At 44.3% G+C, this 25308-nt stretch overlaps 1 protein-coding gene across 3 annotated transcripts in view; it reads right to left on the bottom strand.

Annotated features, from left to right (window-relative positions):
- Positions 1-14436: 14436 nt before the first annotated feature.
- The window catches only part of Itgb1 (integrin subunit beta 1), a 46403-nt gene continuing 35531 nt past the window's right edge, over positions 14437-25308 (bottom strand). For all 3 annotated transcript variants that reach the window (XM_045149302.1, XM_045149305.1, XM_045149304.1), the window contains 3 exons: positions 24232-24464; positions 22962-23128; positions 14437-15617 (listed from right to left, as the gene is read on the bottom strand). In XM_045149302.1, the coding sequence (XP_045005237.1) occupies positions 15552-15617; positions 22962-23128; positions 24232-24464 (466 nt within the window). In that variant the 3' untranslated portion in view covers positions 14437-15551. The remainder of the gene's footprint in view (positions 15618-22961; positions 23129-24231; positions 24465-25308) is intronic.

Below are 25308 nucleotides of genomic sequence, written 5' to 3'. Positions count from 1 at the left end.
AAGAGGGGGGGCTGGAGAAATGGCTTAGCAGCTAAGACTGTTGCCTGCAATGCCAAAGGACCTTGGTTCGATTCCCCAGTGCCCACCACGTAAGCCAGAGGCACAAGGGTGTACATGCATCTAGAGTTACTTTGCAGTGCCTGGAAGCCCTGGCATGCCCATTCTCTCTCTCCTTCTCTCACTGTGCCTCTTACCCTCTCTCAAATAAATAAATAAAAATAAAAATAAAATAAAATAAAATAAAATAAAATAAAATAAAAACAATGGGGGAGCTATTGGGCACAGATGAGTGCCCTGAGCCACTGAGGGTTAAATGCAGGCCAGAGCTTTCAGGCACAGCTAAGGGTCCTGGGCCACAGGAGGTCGCAGCTGGCCTAGACCCTGATAACCTCAGGCACCAAGGCCGGCTGAAGTGGGGCCACCTTAATGATATGTACAGAAAATAAGGGGGGACAAGGGAAATGGAGTGGTCTTAGGGCTTTTGGGAAAGCAATGAAGTGCCTGAGGTACCACATCCAGAGAAGCTCGTCCTCCTTGGAGGCAGAAGCAGCAGAGCCCTCGAGATCAGCCAGGGCGCTTTCCAGGCAGCACTGAGCGCCGCGCTCCCCAGGGCCCCTCCAGCCGGCCCTGGTGGCTACCTGCAGCCTGGGGGGAGTTGGCTTTCGGGGTGGCCTGGCTTTATGGAGGCGGGCCCTAAGGTAAATTACAAATTCCAAGTTTCCTAGACCGCCTGCAAGGAAGACAGCGAACTGTTCAGATGCCAGCCCCTCCTCTGTACTGAATGACATTGGCGCTGACAGGGAAAAGCGGGCCTTGGTGCCCAGGGCGGTAGCAATGACAGCGCGGCGGGTGCCAACGGGTCCACCCTGAGCCTTCCTGCCCTCATTAGCCGCAGGAACTGCAGGGCAGGCACTGTCCGCTCCACTCTACCCGGGCGCCCAGGAGCCCAGAGTGTGGTTCACCCTGTATCTGAGTAGTAGGGACTTTTTGTGACTGTGTGTGTGTGTGTGTGTGTGTGTGTGTGTGTGTGTGTGTGTGTGTGTGTGTGTGTGTTTTCCCAGTGTGGAGAATGGACCAGGACACTGGGGTGTGGTAGCCAAGTAACTGCCACTCACATTCCAAGCCTGACCATCTACAGAAAAAAAATCTTTGTATGGGTGCGGGCTATTCCTGAGTATGTGCGCTCACGTGCGTGCGTGCGTGTGTGTGTGTGTGTGTGTGTGTGTGTGTGTGTGTCAGTGTGTTTGTGCGTGTGCATGTGTGTGTGTGTGTGCTCGGTCCATCTGGTGTGACGGGTGCCTTGAGCATCGACCAGCAAAGGTGCACATGGGGCCTGGAACAAGGTCAGGACTCAAGGCAGGTGGGCACAGGAAGGCAGCACCATGCCTGGGCACTTACCCGTAGGAGCTCAGAGCCATCCCCGGACCTCAGCTGCAGAGCATCCTGAGTCCAGGGACCATGGTGTCGCGGTCAGGGCCTCTAAGCTCCTCTCTGCCGGCCACGGACAGTCTCCCCGCGGAGACCCACACAGGTCCCGAGGGCCACCAGGCTCCAGCTCGCAATTCCCACTGCATTTCGGGAGACCAGCGAGGCGACTCTGGGTGAGAGAAGCGCTGCAAGAGAAGAGCAGCAGCCGCTCGGACCACGTCCAGCAAGAGGCTGCCCTGAACGGCGCCCCAGGGAGCCGGGCTGGTTCAGACAGGGAGCAGCAGCGCTGTGCGCATGTGCCGCCAACTGTCCAGGGCCCAGGCTCCTCTAGCCACTGGCCTGGTAGACGCCCCCTGCCGGCAAGCTCCTGTTAGACACCATGCACAGCCATTCTCCTAAGTCATGACCCCTACAGCCAATCTATTCTTTTCACTTCTTGTTGTTTTCAAGTAGAGTCTCGCTCTAGACCAGGCAGATGTGGAATTCACTGTGTAGTCCCAGGTTCGCCTCAAGCTCACATTGATCCTCCTACCTCTGCCTCCCGAGTGCTGGAATTAAAGGCATGCACCGCCATAGACAGAGTTAATGTAGTCTTTTTTTAAAAATTATTTATTTATTTATATGAGAGTGACAGACACAGAGAGAAAGACAGATAGAGGAAGAGAGAGAGAATGGGTGCACCAGGGCTTCCAGCCTCTGCAAACGAACTCCAGATGTGTGCACCCTCTTGTGCATCTGGCTAACGTGGGACCTGGGGAACAGAGCCTTGAACCGGGGTCCTTAGCCTTCACAGGCAAGCGCTTAACCGCTAAGCCATCTCTCCAGCCCAGTTAATGTAGTCTTAAACATGCTCCTCCAGCCAATATTCTTTCACATGTGAACGCCTGGCAAGCCCTATCCAGACTTTCTCCTAGACATGACTCCTTTGGCCTATATAACTTCATCATTCCCAGATAGTGCCCGAGGCCTTAAAATGACAGCAGAGCTGCTGACGCGCCCCAGGAGGGTGTGTGCGCTGTCTTCCCAGGTCTGTGAAGAATCCAAGGGACTGGAGACAAGAGCCTGCGTCCTGCTACAGGGAGCCTTAAGGAGTCGACCAGGGCCTCCAGGCCTCAGGCCTCACACAGGAGCCCAGTGCACTTTCCAGCTCAGTAGACCTTTCCCCTGCTCCTCTTCTTCCTGCCTAGACGTCCAGCTCTGCTAGCCCAGAGGATCCCAACTCAATGGAAAGTGTACGTTTGCCTATTTCTCTCAGCAGGTCTCCGAGTTTTTCTTTATACATTTAGTGCTGTAAAATTTGAATTTTTAAAAAGATTTTATTTATTTAAGGTCTGAAGAGGTGGCTTAGTGGTTAAGGTCCTTGCTGGGAAAGCAAAAGGACCCAGGTTCAATTCCCCAGTACCAATGAAAGCCAGATGCACAAGGTGGCACATGGGTCTGGAGTTCGTTTTCAGTGGCTAGAGGTCCTAGCACACCCATTATCTATTCTCTCTCTCTCTCTTTCTCCCAAATAGACAAATAAATAAAATAATAAAATATTGTATTTATTTTTATTAATGTGAGAGAGAACTGTGTGAGCTTGTACATACATGTGTGTGCATGTGTCCATGTTACCTGTGTGAACTTGTACATAAAAGTGTGTGCATGTGTGCATGTTACCTGTGTCAGCACGTACATACAAGTGTGTGCATGTTGCTCTTACTCTGCCTTTGCCTATGGTCATAAAATCTTGGGATTTCCCAGGTAACCCGTGTACTAACAGTCATGTACAGCTGATGATGTACTAGAAAGTAGATGCTAGAAAGATCTCTGGGAGCAGTTGCTGAACTGAGCCTTTGGCTGAACCCAAGATTCCCAGGACAGTGTGCTGGGATGAATCATGTTGTCATGTGTTGACATGTGTCGATGTCCTGTTGTCCCTGGACCAAAGAGAGCAGGAGACGTCTGCAGCTCAAGGGGCCATTAAGAAAGACTTTTCTGGGCTGCAGAGATACCTCAATGGTTGAGGTGCTTGCTTACTTTATTGCCCAGTGCACATGGAACCAGATGGTGCATGCGTCTCGAGTCATTTGCAGTGGCTAGAGGCCCTAGTGCACCCATTCTCGTTAATTCATTTATTCATATTCATATTCATTCATTCATTCTCTCTCTCTTTCTTTGATTGCAAATAAATAAAAAAGGTCTTTTCTGAGCAAGAGACTCAGGTAAGAGGAAGGCAAGAGTGATCTCACTTAACTGACAGGAGCCAATAGAGCTTGATACCATGGTGACCATGCAGACACAGTGGAGAGGCAGCCTCAACTGACTCCGATGTCCAGAGACCCTGACTCACTTGTCCATAGAGCCTGGACAGGGCAGTATGTGTTTACTCTCCTGCTTGGGCTCCATAAGCACATGCTTCGGAAATGTGTGGAAAAGGGGCGTCGCCAAATCTGGAGACACAGTGTGCACTGTGGCGCCAAACATCTCTGCCCACCTACCCCAAGGAATAGAATGGTAACACTGGATAGCCGTAGCAGGCTCCATAAGTCATAAAATCTCTCTGAGCCCCTGGGCATCCACCCAGCCAGGTGTGTGTGTTTCTGTGTGTGTGTATACATGGAGAAATTTTTTTTCTGCACATATTTCACTTCAGTTCATGGCAATAGTGATTTAGCAGTGTGTTAATGTCTCCTGAGCAATACTTCTTAGGTCCTTCTTCATGATGAAAATGGTGAAAACATGTTGAGACATTTTATTACAACAGTACCAACTATGTGGACGAAGTGGTGAATTACCTGTCGACCGCTATTCAGAATGGCAACTACCGTGTACTCTGCAGCTTCTTGTCCGTCATGCCAATGGTTACCACTGTCTGGAAGGTGATGAACCTGGTTATGGAAAAGTGAGTGCCCAAGTCCAAGCCCAGAGGAGCTCGCCTTCCTGTTTCCTCTCTTTCATCTCTGTTTCCTTCCTTCCTTCCTTCCTTCCTTCCTTCCTTCCTTCCTTCCTTCCTTCCTTCCTTCCTTCCTTCCTTCCTTCCTTCCTTTTTCTTGTTTTTTTGATATAGGGTCTCACTCTAGCCCAGGCTGAACTGGAATTCACTATGTAGTCTTAGAGTAGCCTCAAACTCATGGTGATCCTCCTACCTCTGCCACCCGAGCGCTGGGATTAAAGGTGGGTGCCACCATGCCTGGCTTCTTTCCATTCCTTTCTTCCCTCCCTCCTTCCTTTCTTTTTTTCCTTCCTCTCTCCCTCCATCCCTTATCTTTCTTTCTTTCTCCCTCTCTTCTCCTCCCCTCTCCTCTCCTGTCTTCTCTTCTCCCCTTCCCTCCTTCCTCCCTCCCTCCCTTCCTTCCTTCCCCTCTCTCTCTCTCTCTCTCTCTCTCTCTTTCTTTTTTTTTTCTGGCAGAGTCTCACGGTAGTCCATACTGACCTGGGACATAATCTGTAGCACTAGGCTTTCCTTGAACTCACAGAAATCCTCCTAACTCAGCCTCCTGAGTGATTAAAGTGATTAAAGTGATTAAAGGCAAGCACCAGTACATCAGGCCTGGTTTCTTTCTATCTTTCCTATTTTTTTTTTTTTCAACTTTTCAAGGTAGGGTCTCACTGTACTCCAGGCTGACCTGCAATTCACTGTCATCTCAGGGTAGTCTCAAACTCACAGTCATCCTCCTACCACTGCAACCTGAGTGCAGGGATTAAAGGCATGGGCCACCACACCTGGACTGGTTGCTTTTCAAAAGAAACTATTTAAGTGAGCAGGAAAGAAAGAAAGGACATATGAAAGATGCAAATAAACTCCAGAGATATATGTACCACTTTGGGATGTCTGGCTTTACGTGGATACTGAGTAATTGAATCTAGGCTAGCAGAATTTGCAAGCAAGTGCCTTTATCTTCTGAGCCATCTCCTGTCCCCATCCTGTCCCTTCATATTGCAATCTTGGAAGTCCTCTATTCTCTCTGAGATGATTTGTTCTCCTATACTGTTGATAGGACTAAGTGATATTGGACCGTGGTGGTGTTGGCTCAGGGCCTGAAATGTCTGGGGGACTCTAGTAGGTGACATTCACTCAGCTCCCTTCCCCTACCAAAAACATGCACTGTTCAGCACCACTCTTTCTTAGGCCTCAGGTAAAATCCTTTACACATTTGTAAGTGAGCTTTCCCATACCATCTAGCATAACTAGCATAAATGGCACATGACCAAAGACTCCACCAAGGGCACCCCAAGAACCTCTGTGGCTATGGAGATGACTGGTGATCAGCTTCTTGGGTTCACTCATGGCACAAGCTCACACCACCCCCTGTGACTGCAGCGTTTCCCAGGCGCCTAGCACGCAATTCAGCAGCCAACACTACACATCCTAGCCACCCATCCTCTGAGCTGCTATTCTGTATTCCAGGTAAGGGACAAGGATCTAAGGACTGACACCCTCCTGACATCCTTCAGGTACCCATGTTTCCTGCCTGGGAGTGAGGAGGACCAGAAAGAAGTGAGTGGGCTTCGCTTGAAGAGGCGGGAAGCTTCCCTTGGCAGAGTGGGATTTTGGAAGCCTTTGATGGAGGGCTGGGCTATGGCCATCATCTTCCGGTAATTTCCACTAGGACTGATGGCTGGGGCTTCATCAACACCTGGGAAAGACAGACCTGCACATGGAGTCATGGTACTGGGGAGCAGAGGGAGGATGCAGAACCCTGTAAACGTCCATGTCCACCATAGCCCCACCCAGGCCAGTTTCCTCAGTGCTGTCCTCCATTCAGGGCCTTGGCAGAGGCATCAGGACCCCCACATGGGCCTCACTTCCATTCTCACCATGCCCAGCTGCACATGAGCTGGGTGACCCAATACCAGCAGGGCCCATTGCAGTGCTGGACCAGGAGAGGGCAGGCATCGCATTTACGCCCTGACCATCTTCCGGCAGTGCCATAGGATTATTCTTTGCAATGTGGATGAAGAATGTGCCACAAGATTTTTATAGGGATCCAGACGCAGCCACTCTGGTCAGGCTGAGAGCCTAGCTGAATGACAACATGCCTGCTACAAATCTAGCTGCTCATGTCCAATTTCTCATGTCACAAGAGAATCAAAACAAAAACACAAATGCCTCACATGAAGTCACCAGTAGTAGGTGCCTGCGAATGTGAAAGGTGTTTCAGTGATGGGTACCACCAGGTGGGCTCTAGAAGATGTAAACCAGAGGTGGACCTCAGGCTGGTGAGGTATCCTATTGTGGGAACAGGGCCTGGACATTCTCTAGCAGGAAGGGGTCAGTTGTTGCTTTAGAAAGAGTTGGGGAAACACATCGTGAGGAAGCTTTCTCACACTGAACCTTCTACACTATCTTGACTTCCAGCACAGACCCCACCTAAAGTGAGCCTCTTCCTCTTCTTAGCTTCATAGAGTGACACATCAGGGATGGCAGAAGCACTGGCATCAGCTTTGGAAGCCATGCACCAGGGAGGACCGCCCCCACCGAATACCCTGTTTCACCTGAGGTCATAGAGCCAAGACCAGCAGATCTCCGGGTGATGGATGAGCCGGAGCAGCCTGTGTCCAAATCAGCGCCTGCTCCATCGCAGGGCGCAGACTCACCTGTCACTGGGAAGGCACATGAAACTACCACAGGACTATTAGATCCAGATCCTCTGGGGAGCATGTCTGATGTGAGCACTTAATATCAGGCCGCTGATCGTCACACAGCTCTGGCACCTCAGCAAAAATTCCCTCTCCAAGGAAAATACCATTTACTCTTTCTAGTTCTTTTACATTTTTATTACTTTCTTATTGTGTTAAATAAAATTTTATTGTTCATTTTATTTGCATGGCTCAAGGGCATAAAGTGACTCCCATGGTATAGTGTCCAGCACCATCTTCCTTTACTGCAGCCCCTAGACTAGCTCTTCGCTCAGGGATGGAGGACATTTGGAGGCATCATCAGGCATTACAGGAAGTGGGTATTATACAAGAATGTATCCTGGGCCTCAAAGGCATGCAGACACCATCAGCAGAGCACACTGCTCTGTGCTGTGTAATGGTTAGGGACATGGGATTTAGGGTCAGGCAGACCAGGTATCATTGACAGAGATTTCCAATTTAGTCCAGGGCTCCTGTTTTGTCAGACAGGACAATGGCCCCACCAGAAGTGAGACTAAGTCAACTCACATATAATGGTCTGGTGGTTTCTTTGTGAATCCTAACACCAAATTTGTGTGCACATATTAGACATATATATGATGTAGAAAATGAATGAAGGGAGGCAATGTTTCAGTAGGGTGTTTTTCCTATTGGTGATGTTTAAACTATTTTTTTTCCTTTCCTCTTTTTTGAGTTAGGGTCTCACGCTAGTCCAGGCCTACCAGGAACTCACTCTAGTTCCCGCCTGGCCTCAAGCTTAGTGATCCTCCTCCTACCTCTACCTCCTGAGTGCTGTCACAAAAGGCCTGTGACACCACACCCAGGTCTTTTATTTTCTTTGAGGGAGGGTCTCAGTGTAGCCCAGGCTGACCTGAAACTCAGTCTGTAGGTCTGCGCTGCCTTGAATCACGACTCTCTTCCTCCGCCAGTCTCCTGAGTGTTGGGACCAAAGGCGCAGCAGCACCACACTGGGCTCTGACGATGATGTTCTTAAGGGAATGCCAGGCTTGGCTGCAATCGTGGGGTTGATCATGAAATGACCAGAGAGTCCATGGAAATGCGTGTATGTGAGACGGCCTGGATGCGATGGCACTCTTCCCCATGCACAGGCAGCTGACAGCAGACAAGGTCAGTGGTCACGATCAGAAAGGGATCATCGCAGCCAGGTGTGGTGGTTCACACCTGACATCCCAGCACTCAGGAGGCTGAGGGAGGAGGACCCTTGTCAGTCTGAGGCCAGACAGTACTACCCAGTGAATTCCCATTGAGTATGAACTAGAGAGATAGAACCTCCCTCATAAACACCACCAAACCCACCACCCTAATGCTTTCTGCACACTTGCGATGCTGTCCACTAGGAGAGGACAGTGAGTGGGAGCAGGGCATCTTGGGTGTAGGGCAGCTCATTTTCACCATCCGGTGAAGAAGGGAGCCCCCAGCACTGGTCACAAGACATTAGACCTGGGACTACGTTCTGCATGTCTGGATGCTCTTGGAGCAGAGTCCACAATCTTCACAGTCCACATGGCAGTACATGGAGGCGAGCCGCACATCTCATCCAGTTCCCAGAGGTAGGTGGTCTGAAGCATCTGAAGGCTGGAGCCAGGCCTGCAGAAGCTCAGCTCAAGAAAACCCCACCCAGATTGGTGGTTAGGGACAGGCTTCCCATAGAACATGCAGACAGTGGGAGTCAGGCCTGTCCAGCAGAGGGAACACGGTGAGCACTGATCAAACGTGGTGGTGGCAGTGAGGTAAAATCAGCAGACAATTTAAAGAGATTAAAGGCATCCATATCCAGAAGCAAGCACACCATCCACTCAAACCACACAGATTACTTGGTCAATATATATAGACAATCTTGTAGAACCCAATGGAGTATCCTTACTGCTAATAAACAAAATCAACAAAATGACAAAGAAAATACCAATATAAAATTATATTACTGTATACTAGGAATAAGTCATCTGAAAAGTAAAATTAAGAACATCAACTTGGGGCTAGAGAGAGGGCGAGGTGGAAGGGAAGCAACTGCTTGTGGATGTGTCTCACCCATTGGAGCGGCCTGCATGTGGTGCAGTGTACTCCAGAGATGTAGCTTCTGTGAGGATGAGACTTCTCGTGGTGGGGTACCTTGGAATCATCTATCGCTCCTGTTAATAACTCCTCACTCTGCTCTGTAAGTAAACCCAATAAACTCACTGGATCATCAAACTGGTTTTGCTGTAACTGTCCTTTGTTCTGTCTTTTGTGCCCTTTTTGGGGAGAAGTGTTTGTGTCACCCCAGAGAAATGGTTTCCCACAACAATGTAACTTGTGAACCTCCACATTAGGTGTAAGATCCCAATCACTGCATACATAGGTAGAAACACCCGTTGTTTAAGGCCAGAAGTGGAAAACACCTGAAGTTTAAGACCCTACTATGACAGTTAACTACTCACAACTTTTAAGCTCTATTTCCCCTCTCTTTTGTTCAGGGCCACGAGGCCCTACAGCTGTGCACCAAGAACCTGTCCATGTATATAAGCCCCCGCCCCTGGTGGTGTGCCCTACATGACATAAAGATCCTAGGCAAGGCTCTCTTCTCTGGGACCTTGAGTGTCATGTTCCATGCAGGAAGAGTCACTATGTGTGGGGACTTTTACGTTGGACTGAATGTATTTTACATCAAAATGGTTACAAGGGTTTTTATGGGGGGGGGAATGGGGTCGAATATGATGGCTTGAATTAGATGTCCCTCATTAAGCTCATGTACTCAAGGTGGTGGCTTGCTAGAGGAGGTGTGCCATGAAGGGCAGGTCTTGGCATTTATTAGCCTCCACTTTGGTAGTATCGACTGGCTCAGCTCACCCTCCTGCTGTGCCAAGAGGTGGTGTCCAAATTCTGCTTATGCCTTCCTTTCCTCTGCAACCAAAGGTCCCCTTTGAGATTGCAAACCAAAATAAATCCTTTTCTCAAATAAGCTGCTTTTGGTCTGCTGTTTATCCTAGAAACTCAAAGGTAACTGCAACAGAGTATTTTAGAAACTGGGTGAATATTTTATACTTGAGTCCCAGTATGTGAGCCATTTATCAGCAAATGGCGAAGGGCTGGGAGGACCCATTCCTAAGGCTGCACTAGAAAACCACAGGCATGCATTCAGTTCAGAATCAGAAAGTAGCTTGACAACAGATCAGTGCTGAAATTAAGAAGCAATGTTTGGCCAGGCATGGTGGTGCTGCCTGGAATCCCAGCACTTCAGAGGCAGATGTAGGAGAATCGCCATGAGTTTGAGGCCACTCTGAGACCACATAGTGAATTCCAGGTAAGACTGGGTTAGAGCAAAATGCTACCTTGAAAAAACAAAAACCACACACACACAAAAAAACAAAACAAAACAAAAAAAAGGATGGATGGGAATAATGTATCCCTCTAATAAATTAAAATTTTAAAAAGTTTTTGAAAAAGTGCTGGAGAGATGGCTTAGTAGTTAAGGTGCTTATCTAGGAAGCCTAAGGACATAGGTTCGATTTCCCCAGAACCTATGTAAGAAATGCGCATGGTGGCGCATATGTCCAGTTTGTAGTGGCTGGAGGCCATGGTGTGCTTATTCTCTTTCTCTCTAATAAATAAAAGGCCTAAGAACTCATGTTCAAATCTCTAAATCCCACGTAGTCAGGTGCACACAGTGACACAAGTGTGCAATGTTGCACGTGCGCACGAGGGGCACACGCGTCTGGAGTTCATTTGCAGCAGATGAAGGCTCTGATATGCCCATTCTCTCTCAAAAATAAACTAATTTAAAAATAAATAAAAAAGACAATTTAGGCTCAGTATGGTGGCGCATACCTTTAATCTCAAGCACTTGGGAGGCAGAGGTAGGAGGATTGCCATAAATTCAAGGACACCCTGAGAGTACATAGTGAATTTCAGGTCAGCCTGGGCTAGAGTAAGATCTTACCTCAAAAAAACAAAACAAAAAATAAAATTACCAAAAAAGAAACATTTGGGTTGACATCCCTGTGGTCTTTCAATATTCAGAAGTGGTGGACTGAATGTAAATGCTGCTCTCACTGTTTGCCAGAGAACCATCACTATGGAGATAGTGATAGACACTGAAAAGATTCAAATCTCACCAAAGCAGAGGGAGGGTACTGAGAGATAAACACTGAGACCCTTCCCTGAAAAGCTTATGGAACAATACAGAAGAAGGGATAGAAAGAATTCAAGTGGACTGGAGGGATGGCTTAGTGGTTAAGGTGTTTGCCTGCAAAGTCAAAGGATCCAGTTCACTTCCCCAGGACCCATGTTAGCCATATGCACAAGGGGGCGCATGCATCTGGAATTGTTTGCAGTGGCTGGAGGCCCTGGCACGCCCATTCTCTCTCTCTCTCTCTCTCTCTCTGCCACTTTCTCTGTCAAATAAATAAACTAAAAATACATATATTTCAAAAAAAGGGAAGAAAGAATACCCCCAAAAGACATGGAATATTCTGAGCTCCTGAACACTTTGGCACTGAGAATGGAAAAGTATAAAACAAATGAGACAAAAAGAAAAAAAACAAACAAAACAGAAAAGACTATGTTGAAAGACGGTCCTCAGTGGATGGAGGGTAGGGGAAGAACACAAAGGATGACTGGACAGGAACATGATCTCATGACAGTATCTTCACACATTAAAGTCCTTCATTTGATTTTTTTTTTTTATTTGTTTGAGAGCGACAGACACAGAGAGAAAGACAGGTAGAGGGAGAGAGAGAGAATGGGTGCGCCAGGGCTTCCAGCCTCTGCTAACGAACTCCACACGTGTGCGCCCCCTTGTGCATCTGGCTAACGTGGGATCTGGGGAACCGAGCCTCAAACCGGGGTCCTTAGGCTTCACAGGCAAGCACTTAACCACTAAGCCATCTCTCCAGCCCAAGTTCTTCATTTGAAAAAACAGTAACAGTGCTTGACAGTGCACCACCCCTATGAGCATAAATGCAAGAACCACTTCCCAAACCTTGAGTCAACTAACACAGGCTGCCTGGGCCACGTGCAGCTTAAAGCTGGGAGCAACCAAGGTATAGGGAAAAACAACACTAGATCCACAGCTATGTCATTATCTTTTCCTCTGGCAAGTTCTTCACATCGGTCATCACATTCATTGTCTTGCGTATCCACCTGGGCACAGTGACCTAAGCACTGAACAGAAAAGGCACTGAGAACACAACAGCAACGAAGACCCCTGTGCAGCCAATCACCGGTTCTAAAGAATATCCAACTCTTCACAGGCACCCCAGCTGGTAACACCAGCACAATGAGCTGCCAAGCTAGAAGTGGCCACTGTGTAGCTGACACATCTGGGATGAGGAGCAAGAGAAGCGCAAACAGCATTGGCAAGCCCCAGCGTCCCTGCTTGGCTCTATGTGCATGACCATGGGGATGCTGACAGCCATGGGGTTGCCAACAGAGGCTGAGGGAGAACACAGCCTGGTACACAGTGACCTCACTACTACTGCCCATCTTGCCAATTCTGGTCTTGCTGCACACAATTCTGCACTGTCCCTGTGACTCAAGGTCTTATCTAGCTACCTATTTCCTTAAGTATTACACAACAGATGATTTGAAAATGTCAGGTAATTGTTGTATGTATTCATACTTAGGAGTTTATGAATTTTTTTAGTTCTTCAGAGCAATTTCCTATCATTGTTAATTTTACTATCAAAAGTTACTTTTTGGAAAGTATTTCACATTACTGCTAGGAAAATAAAAATTATTTTACTGACAAAATGCTATGCTGCTTCTAACAATGTCAGTGTGAGAATTCCATATGCCTTTGCCCAGTATGCAGAGGATTCTGGGTTTGATTTCCAGCACCATAAAACTGTTTACATATCTTACATGCAGATACAATTCTTAGCTCCTAAATATACAATTGTCAATTTCTCAGGATGTATTTCAAAATCGCTTCATGCATAAAATTATTTAAATATCAAGATTGTCACATACAAAATAAAAAATTCAAAACAATTCCTTCAGCTTCCAATAAAAGGATTTCTACACTGAGAAAGTATTTTGTCTATTAGGTATAATACAAACCAAGGAATGCATTATTTCAACCTGAAGGACGTAGAAAGAAAAAATATCCACAGAAAACCATCTTAATTTATTTTCAAATCTCTCCTCCTAAGAGCTGATTTCTGAGGCAGAAATTTGTAATTAAATTTACTATGCCTAAGTATGAAGAAATGAGATAGATTAAGCAGGGATGTGGAGAATAGCAAACAGGATTACTAAGGCGATACAGAGTAAGACATGGACAAGATAACGATAAGGAATTCTCATGGATATTGACAAGTAAAAATGTGTAATTCTCACTTCAAAGTTATTTTAGTTCAAAGTAGAAAACACATTTAAGGAGAATAAATAAAAAGACTGTCAGCAGTGATGTGAAGGCTGCTGGACTGTTCATGAGAGGCCAGTAAGGTAAAAACTTCTAAGAGTCTCTCCACATCTCTGACCTTTACTGTGTACCCAGGAAAGAAATATTTTATACTAAGCCTTACATAGGTATTTTTATGGCCACACATCTTTGTATAAAAATCAACTAAAACCAAATGAAAATTAAACTTCCCTAGTTTCCCCTAAGAATCTCATCTCTATGTTGAATAAAATGATACATTTCTAGCATGTAACAACAGTTCTAAGAGGAGATTCATAAGTACTGTTTAATTTGGGGATAAAACTCATCTCCCAATTCAGTAGGGCATGAACTGCAGTTTCTACATGTATATCTAAAATTATTTATTTATTTATTTACTTGAGGTGGGGGAGATAGTGAGCATGTGCCAGGGCCTCCAGCCACTGCAAATGAACTCCAGGTGCATGCACCCCTTGTGCATCTGGCTTATGTGGGGTCTTGGGGAATTGAACCAGGGTCTTTGGCTTTGCAGGCAAATGCCTTAACCGATAAGCCCTGTAGTTTATATTTTACCACAATTCTTTAACCCTCTCAACTCAATGGGACATAAATTGTAGTCTGCATTTTATCATAATTCTTTAGCCCTCTCAGAAAAACAGATGTGTTTTAGCTTCTTAAGAACTGACCACCAGTGCTTCTCCTCAATTACTTTATATTTATTGGTTGATTCGTTATTTTTTTGAGATAGGGTCTCATACAGTCCACCGTGGCCTACTACTTGGTATGTAGTCAAGAATAACCACCTGCTTCTCTATCTCCCAAGTGATAAGATTACATGTATAGGCCACCAGACAGGGTTTTATGAGATACTGGGGTTCAGCTCAGGACTTTGTACAAGCTAGGCAAGCACCCTATCAACTGAGCTATATCCCCAACCATTCCTAGACTCATGAAAATTACACTGCACATACAAATAAAATATGTCAATATAGAGTCAAGACAGTCAATTTTAGTATTTTCGGCCTTTTTATTTAATAAATAACTTCAGTAAATAGCATTGTAAAAAGTGAACTGTTAAAATTAAAAGGCACTTTAAAACAAGAAGTCGAGCCGTGGGAAGGAGCACACAGTGGTCTGCACAGCTGGCGGGGAGGAGGCCTGGCCCAGCTGAACATGGCTGTGTGAGCCACAGGACAGAGACAGCATCCCGTGTCTAAGAGAAAGGCAAATGTACAGCCAAATCTTCAGGGAAACAGTACTGATAAAGTTTTACCCGCAAACAGCAAATACATTAAAAGATTAGAAGAGGTGATAAAAAGCACCAGAACTTAAACAAAAATAATAAAGTAAAATAAACTAAATCCAAAAAGTTCCCATTCTGCACATGCTACCAAAAATGATGACCTTTATATAAATAGTGCTAAATCAAGGGCTGTTTAGCAGAAAAGTTGCCAGTACGTTTATCCAAGGATTGGATTTATAAAGAGAAGGCGTAATAACAGTCACCAAGATTAAGTAACTCTTGAAATGGCACACAGGTTTTAAAGCTACATTTTTTCATTCCTAACTCACTGAATTTTTCCCATAGCCTCTGCAGACCAAATCTATCAAAGCAGGTTCAATCAGACATTCTCAACATAACTTGTCTTTGATCTGTCATCATTCTTGTCTAGACGGCAATATGATAGGTTTAAACAATCCTGTCCAGCTAGCAGGACTGGAACTTTGGATTGTGTATAGCTAAAAACTGACATATCTGTAAAGCTAAAATTCAGCTTTAATAATACGATCATTTCACTGATTCAACTTTTGCCCTTTCAATCACACTAGCAATGTCACATAGTCCTGTAAGAGCTTGATGCCACTGGTCTAGGAAGAAGAGGTCAAAAGGCACACTGTGACCTTAGTTGACAAGGAAAATGATCCTGTATCAGTCTTCGGTCAGTCCCTGGCATAGATTATAACATTATTTTCAAAATAATAAAAAATTAAAAATTATACATATTGTACATTTTCAAAACCCGCACATGAATAAAACCATGGTAACAGAGCCCTAAAGCTACCCTAATGTGACTATGGCAATGGCTGCTGTGCATTCAGTGTTGAGAAATTCAGGTTGAACTCATTTCCCCTCATACTTTGGATTGACCACAGTTGTCACGGCACTCTTATAAATAGGATTTTCACCCTAAAAAAGAAAAGAAAACTACCAGTTAGTCTCTAAAATCATACAATGTTCTAAACGCAAGATTAGCGGTCTTTTTTAAGTCTTCAATGTCCAGGTATCACAGTTCTTACAAGGCATTAATAATGGTTTATATCTGACCAAAAATGAAAGTTCTTCTCGATGAGCTTAAGGCAATCGCTGGCATCTGACCCTCAGTTCTTGAGTACTTCCTCTCTAGAGGGCAGCTGGAAGAACGCCCTCCACAGAAGAGTGGCACTGCTGCTACCACAGAGGCACCTGTGAAGCAGACTGCATGCCAGGCCCAAGGAAGCCCTGACTCCACCTGCCTCATGCCCCTATGCACAGGTGAGCTTGATATCACTTACTCCCTAGTGAGCGAACTGTGCTCCTGTGCACTTCCTGATTTAATGTTCTGGGTCACAGAAGGCATTGTGCCCTGACCAAATCCCACTGCCAAGTTTGCATAAACCGTAACTAAATGTCATTCCTCATGGAGTTATTATAAGTTTTTAATGTGCTAAGGCTGATGTCTTACAGCAATTCTACACTTTAGCAAAGTATATAACGGGCCCAGCACTTAACTTCAAGCTACAAACCTCTTTCAAGACCCAAAAATATACTAACAGAGCTGTTTTACATAGAAAACTAAAATACATCCATAATTCTGCCTCCAAGGAGGGTAGTACGATAGATGACAAACATAAAAATAAGGTATTCTGACAAAGTTTCAAGTCTCACACAGAATTATGTTCATAACATGAGAGTCATACTAGAAAAATGGGATTAGTTTTGGGAGTTTAGGAGTACTTTCATAGTGAAAGTCACTAGAGAACAAATATGAATATATACAAGGTCCACAGATGGGAACAAGAATGCTACAAATATAGCTAAACAGGATTTAAATGTTTTGAGGTGACAGGAAGGGAGAGGAGACATGAACAAGAATCAATGCCAGTTCACCAATATATGCAAGCTCAGTATCTACAATATCCTGTGAGGCACCCATGACTGTTTTAGCTACATGGCTGTATGAATACCAGTTAGTACAATATGAAAAACCTGATTCCTCACCCCCACTCCTCAAAATACAACTTTTCTGAGTCCGGACAAACTTAGTATCCCTCACACAAGCACCTTGTCTTATGGAAGATCAAACTGTCCACCTTCTCAAAGTGTAAGCTCCCTGGACAACTGGAGCTCAGATGTTATGACAGAGACAGTTATACACCATTCCTAGCCAGGACACTGGACCCGAGGGCTGCTTGCTCACAAAGTCAGGGAGCAAAGATGTTACACTCATTATTCCCATCGGCCAATCTGTGTGTGAAACCAGGACTGCTCATGCTTAAAAATATGTTGGGCTAATAAAAAAAAAAAAAATCATCACTTGATTAAGTGTCTTTAAACTAATGCAGTGAATACATCTGGTATGTAGCTAAAATATAAAGGAAAGCCCACTATTACCAAAGCATCTAAAGTAGAAATTTATATGGAAGAACTTACCTTTGAAGAAGTCTCCTTTGCCATGTACACATTTATAGTCATTACTTCATAGGCCAACCAATCAAAAGTTTCACATGCAAGGTTAGTGGTAAAATTAAACTATGTGTACTAGACATCAGTTTAAATGGTGGTAAACTAAAGTAATTCAGATTAGTCCCCCTCACTTAAGAGCACAGCCCCACCCCAGAAAGCCAAAGCAGGTTTCCATGTCCAGAGCAGGTTATATATCCTCTGAAGTGAGGCCCTCTCTGCTCAAATGAAGGCTGCCTGAAATCACACGGCCATTGCACTCATGAACTCACAGCAGTTGTCCTTACTCACCCGAGACTGAGCTTGTCAACATTTAATCATGGATGGCATGGATGGCCCTATCCCTTCCTGAGATGTTATTGGCAGTTAATAGTTGCTAGAGAAAGGGCAGAAATTTTCTCCAGTGGTGTAGCCAGGGCTAAGTTCCCATGCTCCGTTAAATAACCCCTAATTCATGCTCATGCTAGCAACCCTAATTAAATTCACTGAGCCACACGCATTCAAAAAAGACATGAAAATGGGAAGGGACTTGTCGGGAAGGAGTTTAACAGGAGTGAAAGGGGGACAAAAGAAGGTAACAAGGGGGTGAATATGATCCAAATACACTATATAAATATATAAAAATTGTCAAAAGATAACAAATTAAACAAGCTCACCCTTGTGCTGGCTCTCAAATGGATGGTGATACTATGGAATTGTTTTTGTACTCTTGAATGAGATAGGAATGCTTACTGAGAGATGTGGAATCCACATTTAAGTTCTCGTAGCAGCAAAGGAGGACAGGTCAGGTACATTTGTCAAGTATCTCAACAGGGTAGTCTGAGGCCCTCCAGTAATTACAGTGACTTCTAATGTCGTAGATATTAACTGGAAGCCTTGGTGCACATGAGAAGAGTAAGGTATGAATTGCTTTAAATTCTCAATGATCATTAATTTCTATTGCTAAATGTCTAGTGAAACTTTTCCTTAAAAAAAAAAATCTACCAAGAATAATCTATAGCCAGGAATTTTTATGGACTTCATTAATACAAAAAGACATTTTAACGAAATCTTGCTCTTAACTTGGATGAAATGCTGGTTTTGGCTGAAGAAGTATTTGAGGCAAAAAAATTAATCAAAAATATAAACAGTAAATATGAATAATTGATCATTTTCTCCAAAGTACTACTAAGTATGTGAGAATGGTAAATATTTAACCTCAATAAAACAGGTGAGGGCTGGAGGGATGGCTTAGCGGTTAAGGTGCTTGCCTGCAAAGCCAGAAGACCCAGGTTCAGTTCCCTAGGACCTACGTTAGCCAGATGCACAAGGGGGCGCACACGTCTGGAGTTTGTTTGCAGTGGCTGGAAGCCCTGGCGCGCCCTTTCTCTCTCACACTCTTTGTGACTCTAATAAATAAGTAAGTAAATAAATAACAAGTGAAAACTTCTTCTGTGAGAAAAAATAACCCTATGAAATTAAGGTTCTGACCTACAAAGTAAAAGAATACAAATAAAAAAACAATAATTTCATTGGCTAATCAGTTTTCCTCTAAAAATTATGCTCTATAAAGTATCAGGTGAGATCAGAAGGAATGCAATGAGTTTCAAACACGTGTGCACTAGGGGCTGCCGCGATGGCGCAGCGTGTAAAACTGCTTGCGTGCAAGCGTGAGAGCCCTAGTCTTCTCTCCAGCACTCACATTAAAGGTCCACACCTGGTGGGGCTGCAGAGGTGGCTGAGTGGTCAAGCACTTGCCTGTGAAGCTAAGGATGTCGGCTCAAGGCACAATTCTCCAGGACCCACTTAAGCCATATGCACAAGGTGGCACATGCATCTGGAGTTCGCTTGCAGTGGCTGGAGGCCCTGATGCACCCATTTTTTCTCTCTCTCTCAAATAAATAAATAATTTTTAAAAGTCCATACCTAGGACTGGGGAGATTATTTGGTGGTTAATGCCACTGGTTTGTAAAAGCCTACTAGCTCAAGTTCAATTTCCTAGTACCCACGTAAAACCAGATGTACATCCACAGTCTGTAGCAAGAGGTCCTGGTGTACCATTCATTCTCTCTGTCTGTCAAATTAAATAGAAATATTTTTTAAAAGCTGGGTGCTGTATTTCATGACTTTAGTTCTAGCACTCAAGAGGTAGGAAGATTGTTGTGAATTTGAGGCCAGCCTGGGCAAGAGAATAAGTTCCAGATCAGCTTAGGCTAGAACAAGATCCTGCCTTGAGAAAAAAATATGTATCCACACATGCCTGTAACCCAGTCCTAAAGGTGAGGGGGGAAAGAGATGAGAATTACTGTGGATACCAAGTCAGCTAATCTAAAAACAAAAACAAACAACAGTTCCAGTTTCAGTAAGAGACTGTCTCTGGGAAATGAGGCAGAAGAATGAGAAAGGAGGAAACAATGTTTACTCTGGCCTCTGCATGTATGTTTATAGGGTACTACACACACACACACACACACACACACACATGCGCGCGCACCATGCACAGCCAATGTGCCCCGCCCCCTTAAACTCCAAATGCCACACATGTGATCTTAATATTTTCTACTGGCATGCTCTATATCCTTTTATTTTGTCCCATCATTCATTCATTCGTTCATTTTTTTGCAATGCTGGAATTAAAATTCAGGGCCTCACACACACTAGGCAATACCACTAAGCTACATTCTCAACCCTTCAGTATCATTTTATAATTACTTTCTCAATAAAGCAGCTCTGTGTAAGAAGGTGACTTCCCATTATGTTTCCCACAACAGCAGTATTGCCCTGAGTCACAACAAACTGTCAAAATGGCAACTCTGTACAGTGGTCTATCTCTTCCTAAGCAGGTACTAAGTCTCCTGAAGTAAACAACTACAGGGTGGAAGACAGGAATATGGGCCCTTAAGTCTAATTGCCTGGGCTTCTCCATCACTGGCTCTGTGACTTGGTTAGGCTACCTAACCTTTCCCTGCCTCAGTCTTCTCATATGTGAGAGAGAAACTAAAAATAATTGCTACTATTCTCTCTCTATCATTTCAAATGCAGAGTAAGGACTGAGGACTACGACAAGAGCACAGAGTAGCATGCAGTGTCAGCTGTCAGGACCAACATCACCACCACCTACACCATGAGGCAAAGTGGAAGGTGACAAAAGCTCAATCCTCTCAGGCTCTACTGTATTCAATCCCACTGGGAAAAGAAGAGAAGACTTCTGTACCACCAGCCATCTCGTGCTAAGTAGAATTAGCTTTTTATTATGACAGTTTTATGGTGCTGTTTTTTTTTTTTCCCGAGGTATGGTCTCACTCTAGCTCAGGCTGATCTGGAATTCACTATGTAGCCTCAGGGTGGCCTCGAACTCATGGCCATCCTCCTACATCTGCCTCCCGAGTGCTAGGATTAAAGGTGTGCGCCACCACGCCTGGCTCTTATGAGAGTTATTTTTAGGGTTTACATAATTAAAATATGCTGGAAGTACCTCATAACAATTCAGTATGAACAGTTTGATGTGGTTTTAAGGAATAAGTCAGTCCACTAATATAGAGAAAGTGATAAGTTTATGATCTAGTTAAGATATACATGCACCAAAGTTAGTTACTCAAGCTTGGAGAGCAGGAAAAATAAGCGTTATTCCAATCGTGAACATTTTTAAGTTTTTATCTAAAATCCTATCAAGGACTGAGGAGAAGGCTCAGTGGATAGTACTAGCCACGTCCCCCTGAGTGTCAGTTTCGAATCTCAGCAGCCAGGCAAACAGTTGGATGCTGTGCCAGATGATTGTCATCCCAGCTACTTCTACAAGTGAGAAGGGAGAAAGAGACAGGAGAATGTACCAGAAGCCTGTGAGCAGCTAGCCTGGTGAAAACAGCTATGAAAGTTAGACCCTGACTCAAAGTGTGATGATAAGACACCTGAAAGCTGTCCTCTGACTCCACAGGTGTACATGGCTCACACCAGCCCACATTCACACAGAACACACACACACACGCCCCCGCCAAGTACCAAAACGTTTCTCTTTAAAGTTTTGTTATATTTTAAATGTTCAATTTTAGCTCTGAACATCAAAATCATTCAATAAAAATAAACACATGCACACCACAGTCTTTGGCTCTTAATATAATTTCAAGTTAGAATCAAGAACTAAAGGACTGGAGAGATGGTTCAGTATTAAAGCACTTGGCCTGCAAAGACTAACAACCCAAGTTTGATTCTCCAGTATCCATGTAAAGTCAGATGCACAATGGTGCATGCATCTGGAGTTCATTTGCAGTAGTTGGAGGCTCTGGTGTGCTCATTCTCGTTCTCTTGCTGTTGCTGTCTCTCTCTCTCCTCCCTTATCTTTCTCTGCTTGCAAATAAAAAGTATTTTTTTTTTTTTGAAATCTAAAAAGTATGTTATCTTTTTAGAACCAGTAACATGAAACTGCAAACGAGACAAACACCATCCAGGACACATTTTCTTTGGGCTGGGCTTTTAGGCTGCATTCACTTTCACTGGTCACCTCATACAATGAATGATAGCACCACTTATGGCACATGACTGCCTCCCTCATACAGCCACCTCACATGGCAATGGATGTCCTTTTTTACTAAGGATGTGGAAACTGAGGACTCTTAGGAGTGTGGCCCCTCCAGGCCATTCTACTTACTAAGTACGAGGGTGGGGTCTTGACCTAGGTCCCCCGAGGGCGTGCAGAGCGCACTCTTCTCACCACACACGTACCGTTTCTACCCCTCTGAGCATATTACATTAACACACAGGAAGAAAAGCCACGAGAGATAAATAGAAATAAGCCAAACTTGAAAACAAAACAGCAGTTGTGGTAAGGGACACACAGTGCACTAAAAGACACAAGTTCACATGCAAAGACAGAATGTGAAAGGAAATACGAACGGCAACTTAGAGACCGGCTTTACGTCCATAGTTTGGGTTCTTGAAATTATTAATAGGACTCTTGTAAATCGGATTTTCTTGCTAAAGTAAAAGAAATAGTTTCTAGTGATTTCATCAGAAAGAACACTGACATTATAGTGTACAAACACACTATAAAACAGAATTTGTGCTATTTCTACATTTCTGAAATTCCTAATTTTTAAAGCCTATGCAAATTGTAGTATAATATAAATGACTATAACTCATTTAAAAATATTAAAGATTTCAGTGCTTTCTTGTACTGATGAATGTATGAAGGCCAAACATTCTGCTATGCCACCAGAGTCCATATATGAAAGCACTAAATGATAGTATGAGCTATTCACAGCTTAAGGCAAGGCGGCTTGCAGATGGCATCTGAACAATGTAAAGCACTCCTTATATACAGAGCTCCAAGGGCTTCCAAATGCTCATTCATACCCACCATAGACATAATCCTGAACAGTCCCTTGTACCCCCTTTGTGGTCATCCCTTACCCCACTCAAGCCCCAGCCACCACAAATCTGATTTCTGCCATTACAGTTGTGCCACTTCCAGAATGCCAATTAAAGGGAATCACATAGGATGAGGTGTGTGCGACCTGAAGCGGGGAGGAGTCTTTACTGAACAGCTTATTACACTGGTGATGTTATTTAAAGTTCTATGTCACATTAGACAAGGGAGACAGAGTAGATTTATAACCAAAAGTGTTAAAGAACTAAAAATATTGGCCAATATAACCAAAACATACATAAAAGTTTACTACAGTGAATATATGTGGAATTCTTTGTTTTTCAGTGAAAATTCTTTGAATAACTTTGGGAAGAAGGAAATACAGTGTACTTTAAAAATCAATCTCACCCTTTTCAAGAGTTACATTTACTTTATGAGCCACCTTTGCGTTTTAAGTGGTTTAAACTTACCGTGTCCCACTTGGCATTCATTTTTTCCTTTTCAAATTTGGCAAATTCCCTTCTGTCATGAATGATCATTAAAAGTTTCCAAATCAGAAGTAACGCGAGGCCAATAAGAACAATTCCAGCAACCACACCAGCTACAATTGGAATGATGTCTGGGCCAGTTGGACAGTCTAGAAAATAAACAAGTTTTATCCTAAGTATCCAAAGGGTGAATATGGGCTAAAATCAAGCCTAACCATAAAACTTGGGCAAAAATTTTGAAATAAATAGCATTCAATCCCCCCCCCCAATAAAAAAAATCTATCTAAAAGTTTCTAGGGACTGGAGAGATGGCTCAGTGGTTAAGGCGCTTGCCTGCAAAGCCCAATGATCTGGGTTCAGTTCTCCAGTACCCACGTAAAGCTGAATACACAAGGTGGCATGAGTGTCTAGAGTTCATTATTAATGGCTGGAGGCCCTGGTACAACCATTCATCCCCTCCCTCCCTCCCTCCCTCTCTCTCTCCTTGTAAACAAATAAAAGAGCTACCAGGTTCTATCAAGTGATTATAGGATGCAAGATCAATAAAAGCCATTTTGGGGGTTATATACACTTTGTTTTCTAGTGCACACCTTTAATCCCAGCACGCAGGAGACAGAGATAGGAGGACTTCTGTGAGTTTGAGGCCACCCTGAGACTACACAATAAATTTCAGGTCAGCCTGGGCTAGAGTGCCATCCTATTTCAAAAAACCAAAAAAAAAACAAAATAAATAAAATAAAATTTTAAAAAATCACAACAACATAAAAAAATCATCAGAACTTCCACAGAATAGGACAGAATATTTGCAAGCCATACACATGAATATTCAGAATACAAAGAATCTTTAAAAACGCAACAGAAATGACAAATGACAATTAAAACAGGGACAGTAAACATGCACAGATGTTTCTCAATGGAAAACGCGCAAAAGGCCAAAAGGTCCAACCTCATTGATCATAAGGGAAACAAGTCAAAACCACAATGGCCACGGCACTCCAGCAAGAACCGTTACAAGAAAAGATGGGCTGCAAAGTTGTGGAGAACAGGAAGTGCAAGAGCATTGTCCGTGACAATGTAAACGAATCCAGCCAATATGAATAGCAATAGGGGAGCTTCTGAGTAAATTAGAAGCAGAACTCCTGCACAATCCAATAATGACGGAAATTGGTACAGTAAAGAGGTATCTGTACTCTTCACCAAGACAAGGAATCAGAGACAATGAAACCAACGCCTGACATCATCCAACTTCTACCTGGAGTCTCCACAACATGAACAGAGGCTTCGTTGTTCCCATTCACTGAGTAGGTGAAGTAGAACCAGCAGTCGTCAACATCCTTCTCCTTGCAATGGGTCACGGGGTCAACCTGGACTGGCTGGGGCAATTTGTCCCGGCTTTCTACCTTGGTCAGGTTGAAATGTGAACACTCCTGTGCACACGTGTCTTTCTTTTCTCCTTTATTAAAGGCTCGGCACTGAACACATTCTCTGGGAAAAGAGAATTTGTTACACTTAAAATGTTTTACTTAAGGACTGGGGAGATGGCTCAGCAGTTAAAGGTGCTTGCTTGCAAAGTCTACCTGCACAAGTTCAATTGCCCAGTACTCCCATAAAACCAGATGTGCCAAGTGGAACATGTGTCTGGAATTCACTTGCAGAGGAAAAAGACCCTTTCATGACCACCACTTTCTCTCTCTCTTATCTAGTAAATAAATTTTGTGTGCTAACCTCATGGCCATACTGAACCAAGGCAACAAAAGAGTGGAAAAGCAGAAATACATGCTCTGATGGTGACTCAAAGTTGCCTGTTTCCAGCAGCTGTGAACAAGCCACTTTTAGTGAGACAAATACTATCCTGTGGTGGAGCCACCGCTGAAAGGAAAGGGGACAGGGTCTCCGTACTTCAGCCAGGCAAAGCACCTGAGAATCTTCAGGCTGCAAGTACGTGCCCTCTATTGGAGGAAGGAGAAGCCTTACTATAGGACCTCACCACAGGGCTTTTCACCTAATACTGATTCCAAATCTTCCTTCTATCTCTGGTCTGGGAAACTGCTCAGGACTTCAAGTAAAACCTGCTTTCCACAACACAGCTGCTAGGGCTATGGAGGATGCCAGTAAGGTCTACCTGAGGGCCTCTTCTTTGAAGTTACAAACTTGTGGGCTATCTATATAGAACTGGTAGCAATTTGCCCAATATATCCAGCTGGCAAGCTGAAGACCTGGGGAACATGATTTAGTCCAGGGTGAGGTGGCCATACCTGCTATCCCAGCCCTGGGAGGTGAAGGCAAGGCAAGAGGACCTCAGGTTCAAGGCCAACCAACAACATAGTGA

This window comes from Jaculus jaculus, chromosome 5, assembly GCF_020740685.1.
Source record: "Jaculus jaculus isolate mJacJac1 chromosome 5, mJacJac1.mat.Y.cur, whole genome shotgun sequence".
Taxonomy (NCBI): Eukaryota; Metazoa; Chordata; class Mammalia; order Rodentia; family Dipodidae; genus Jaculus; species Jaculus jaculus.
This window is presented reverse-complemented; position numbering and strand designations above follow the sequence as displayed.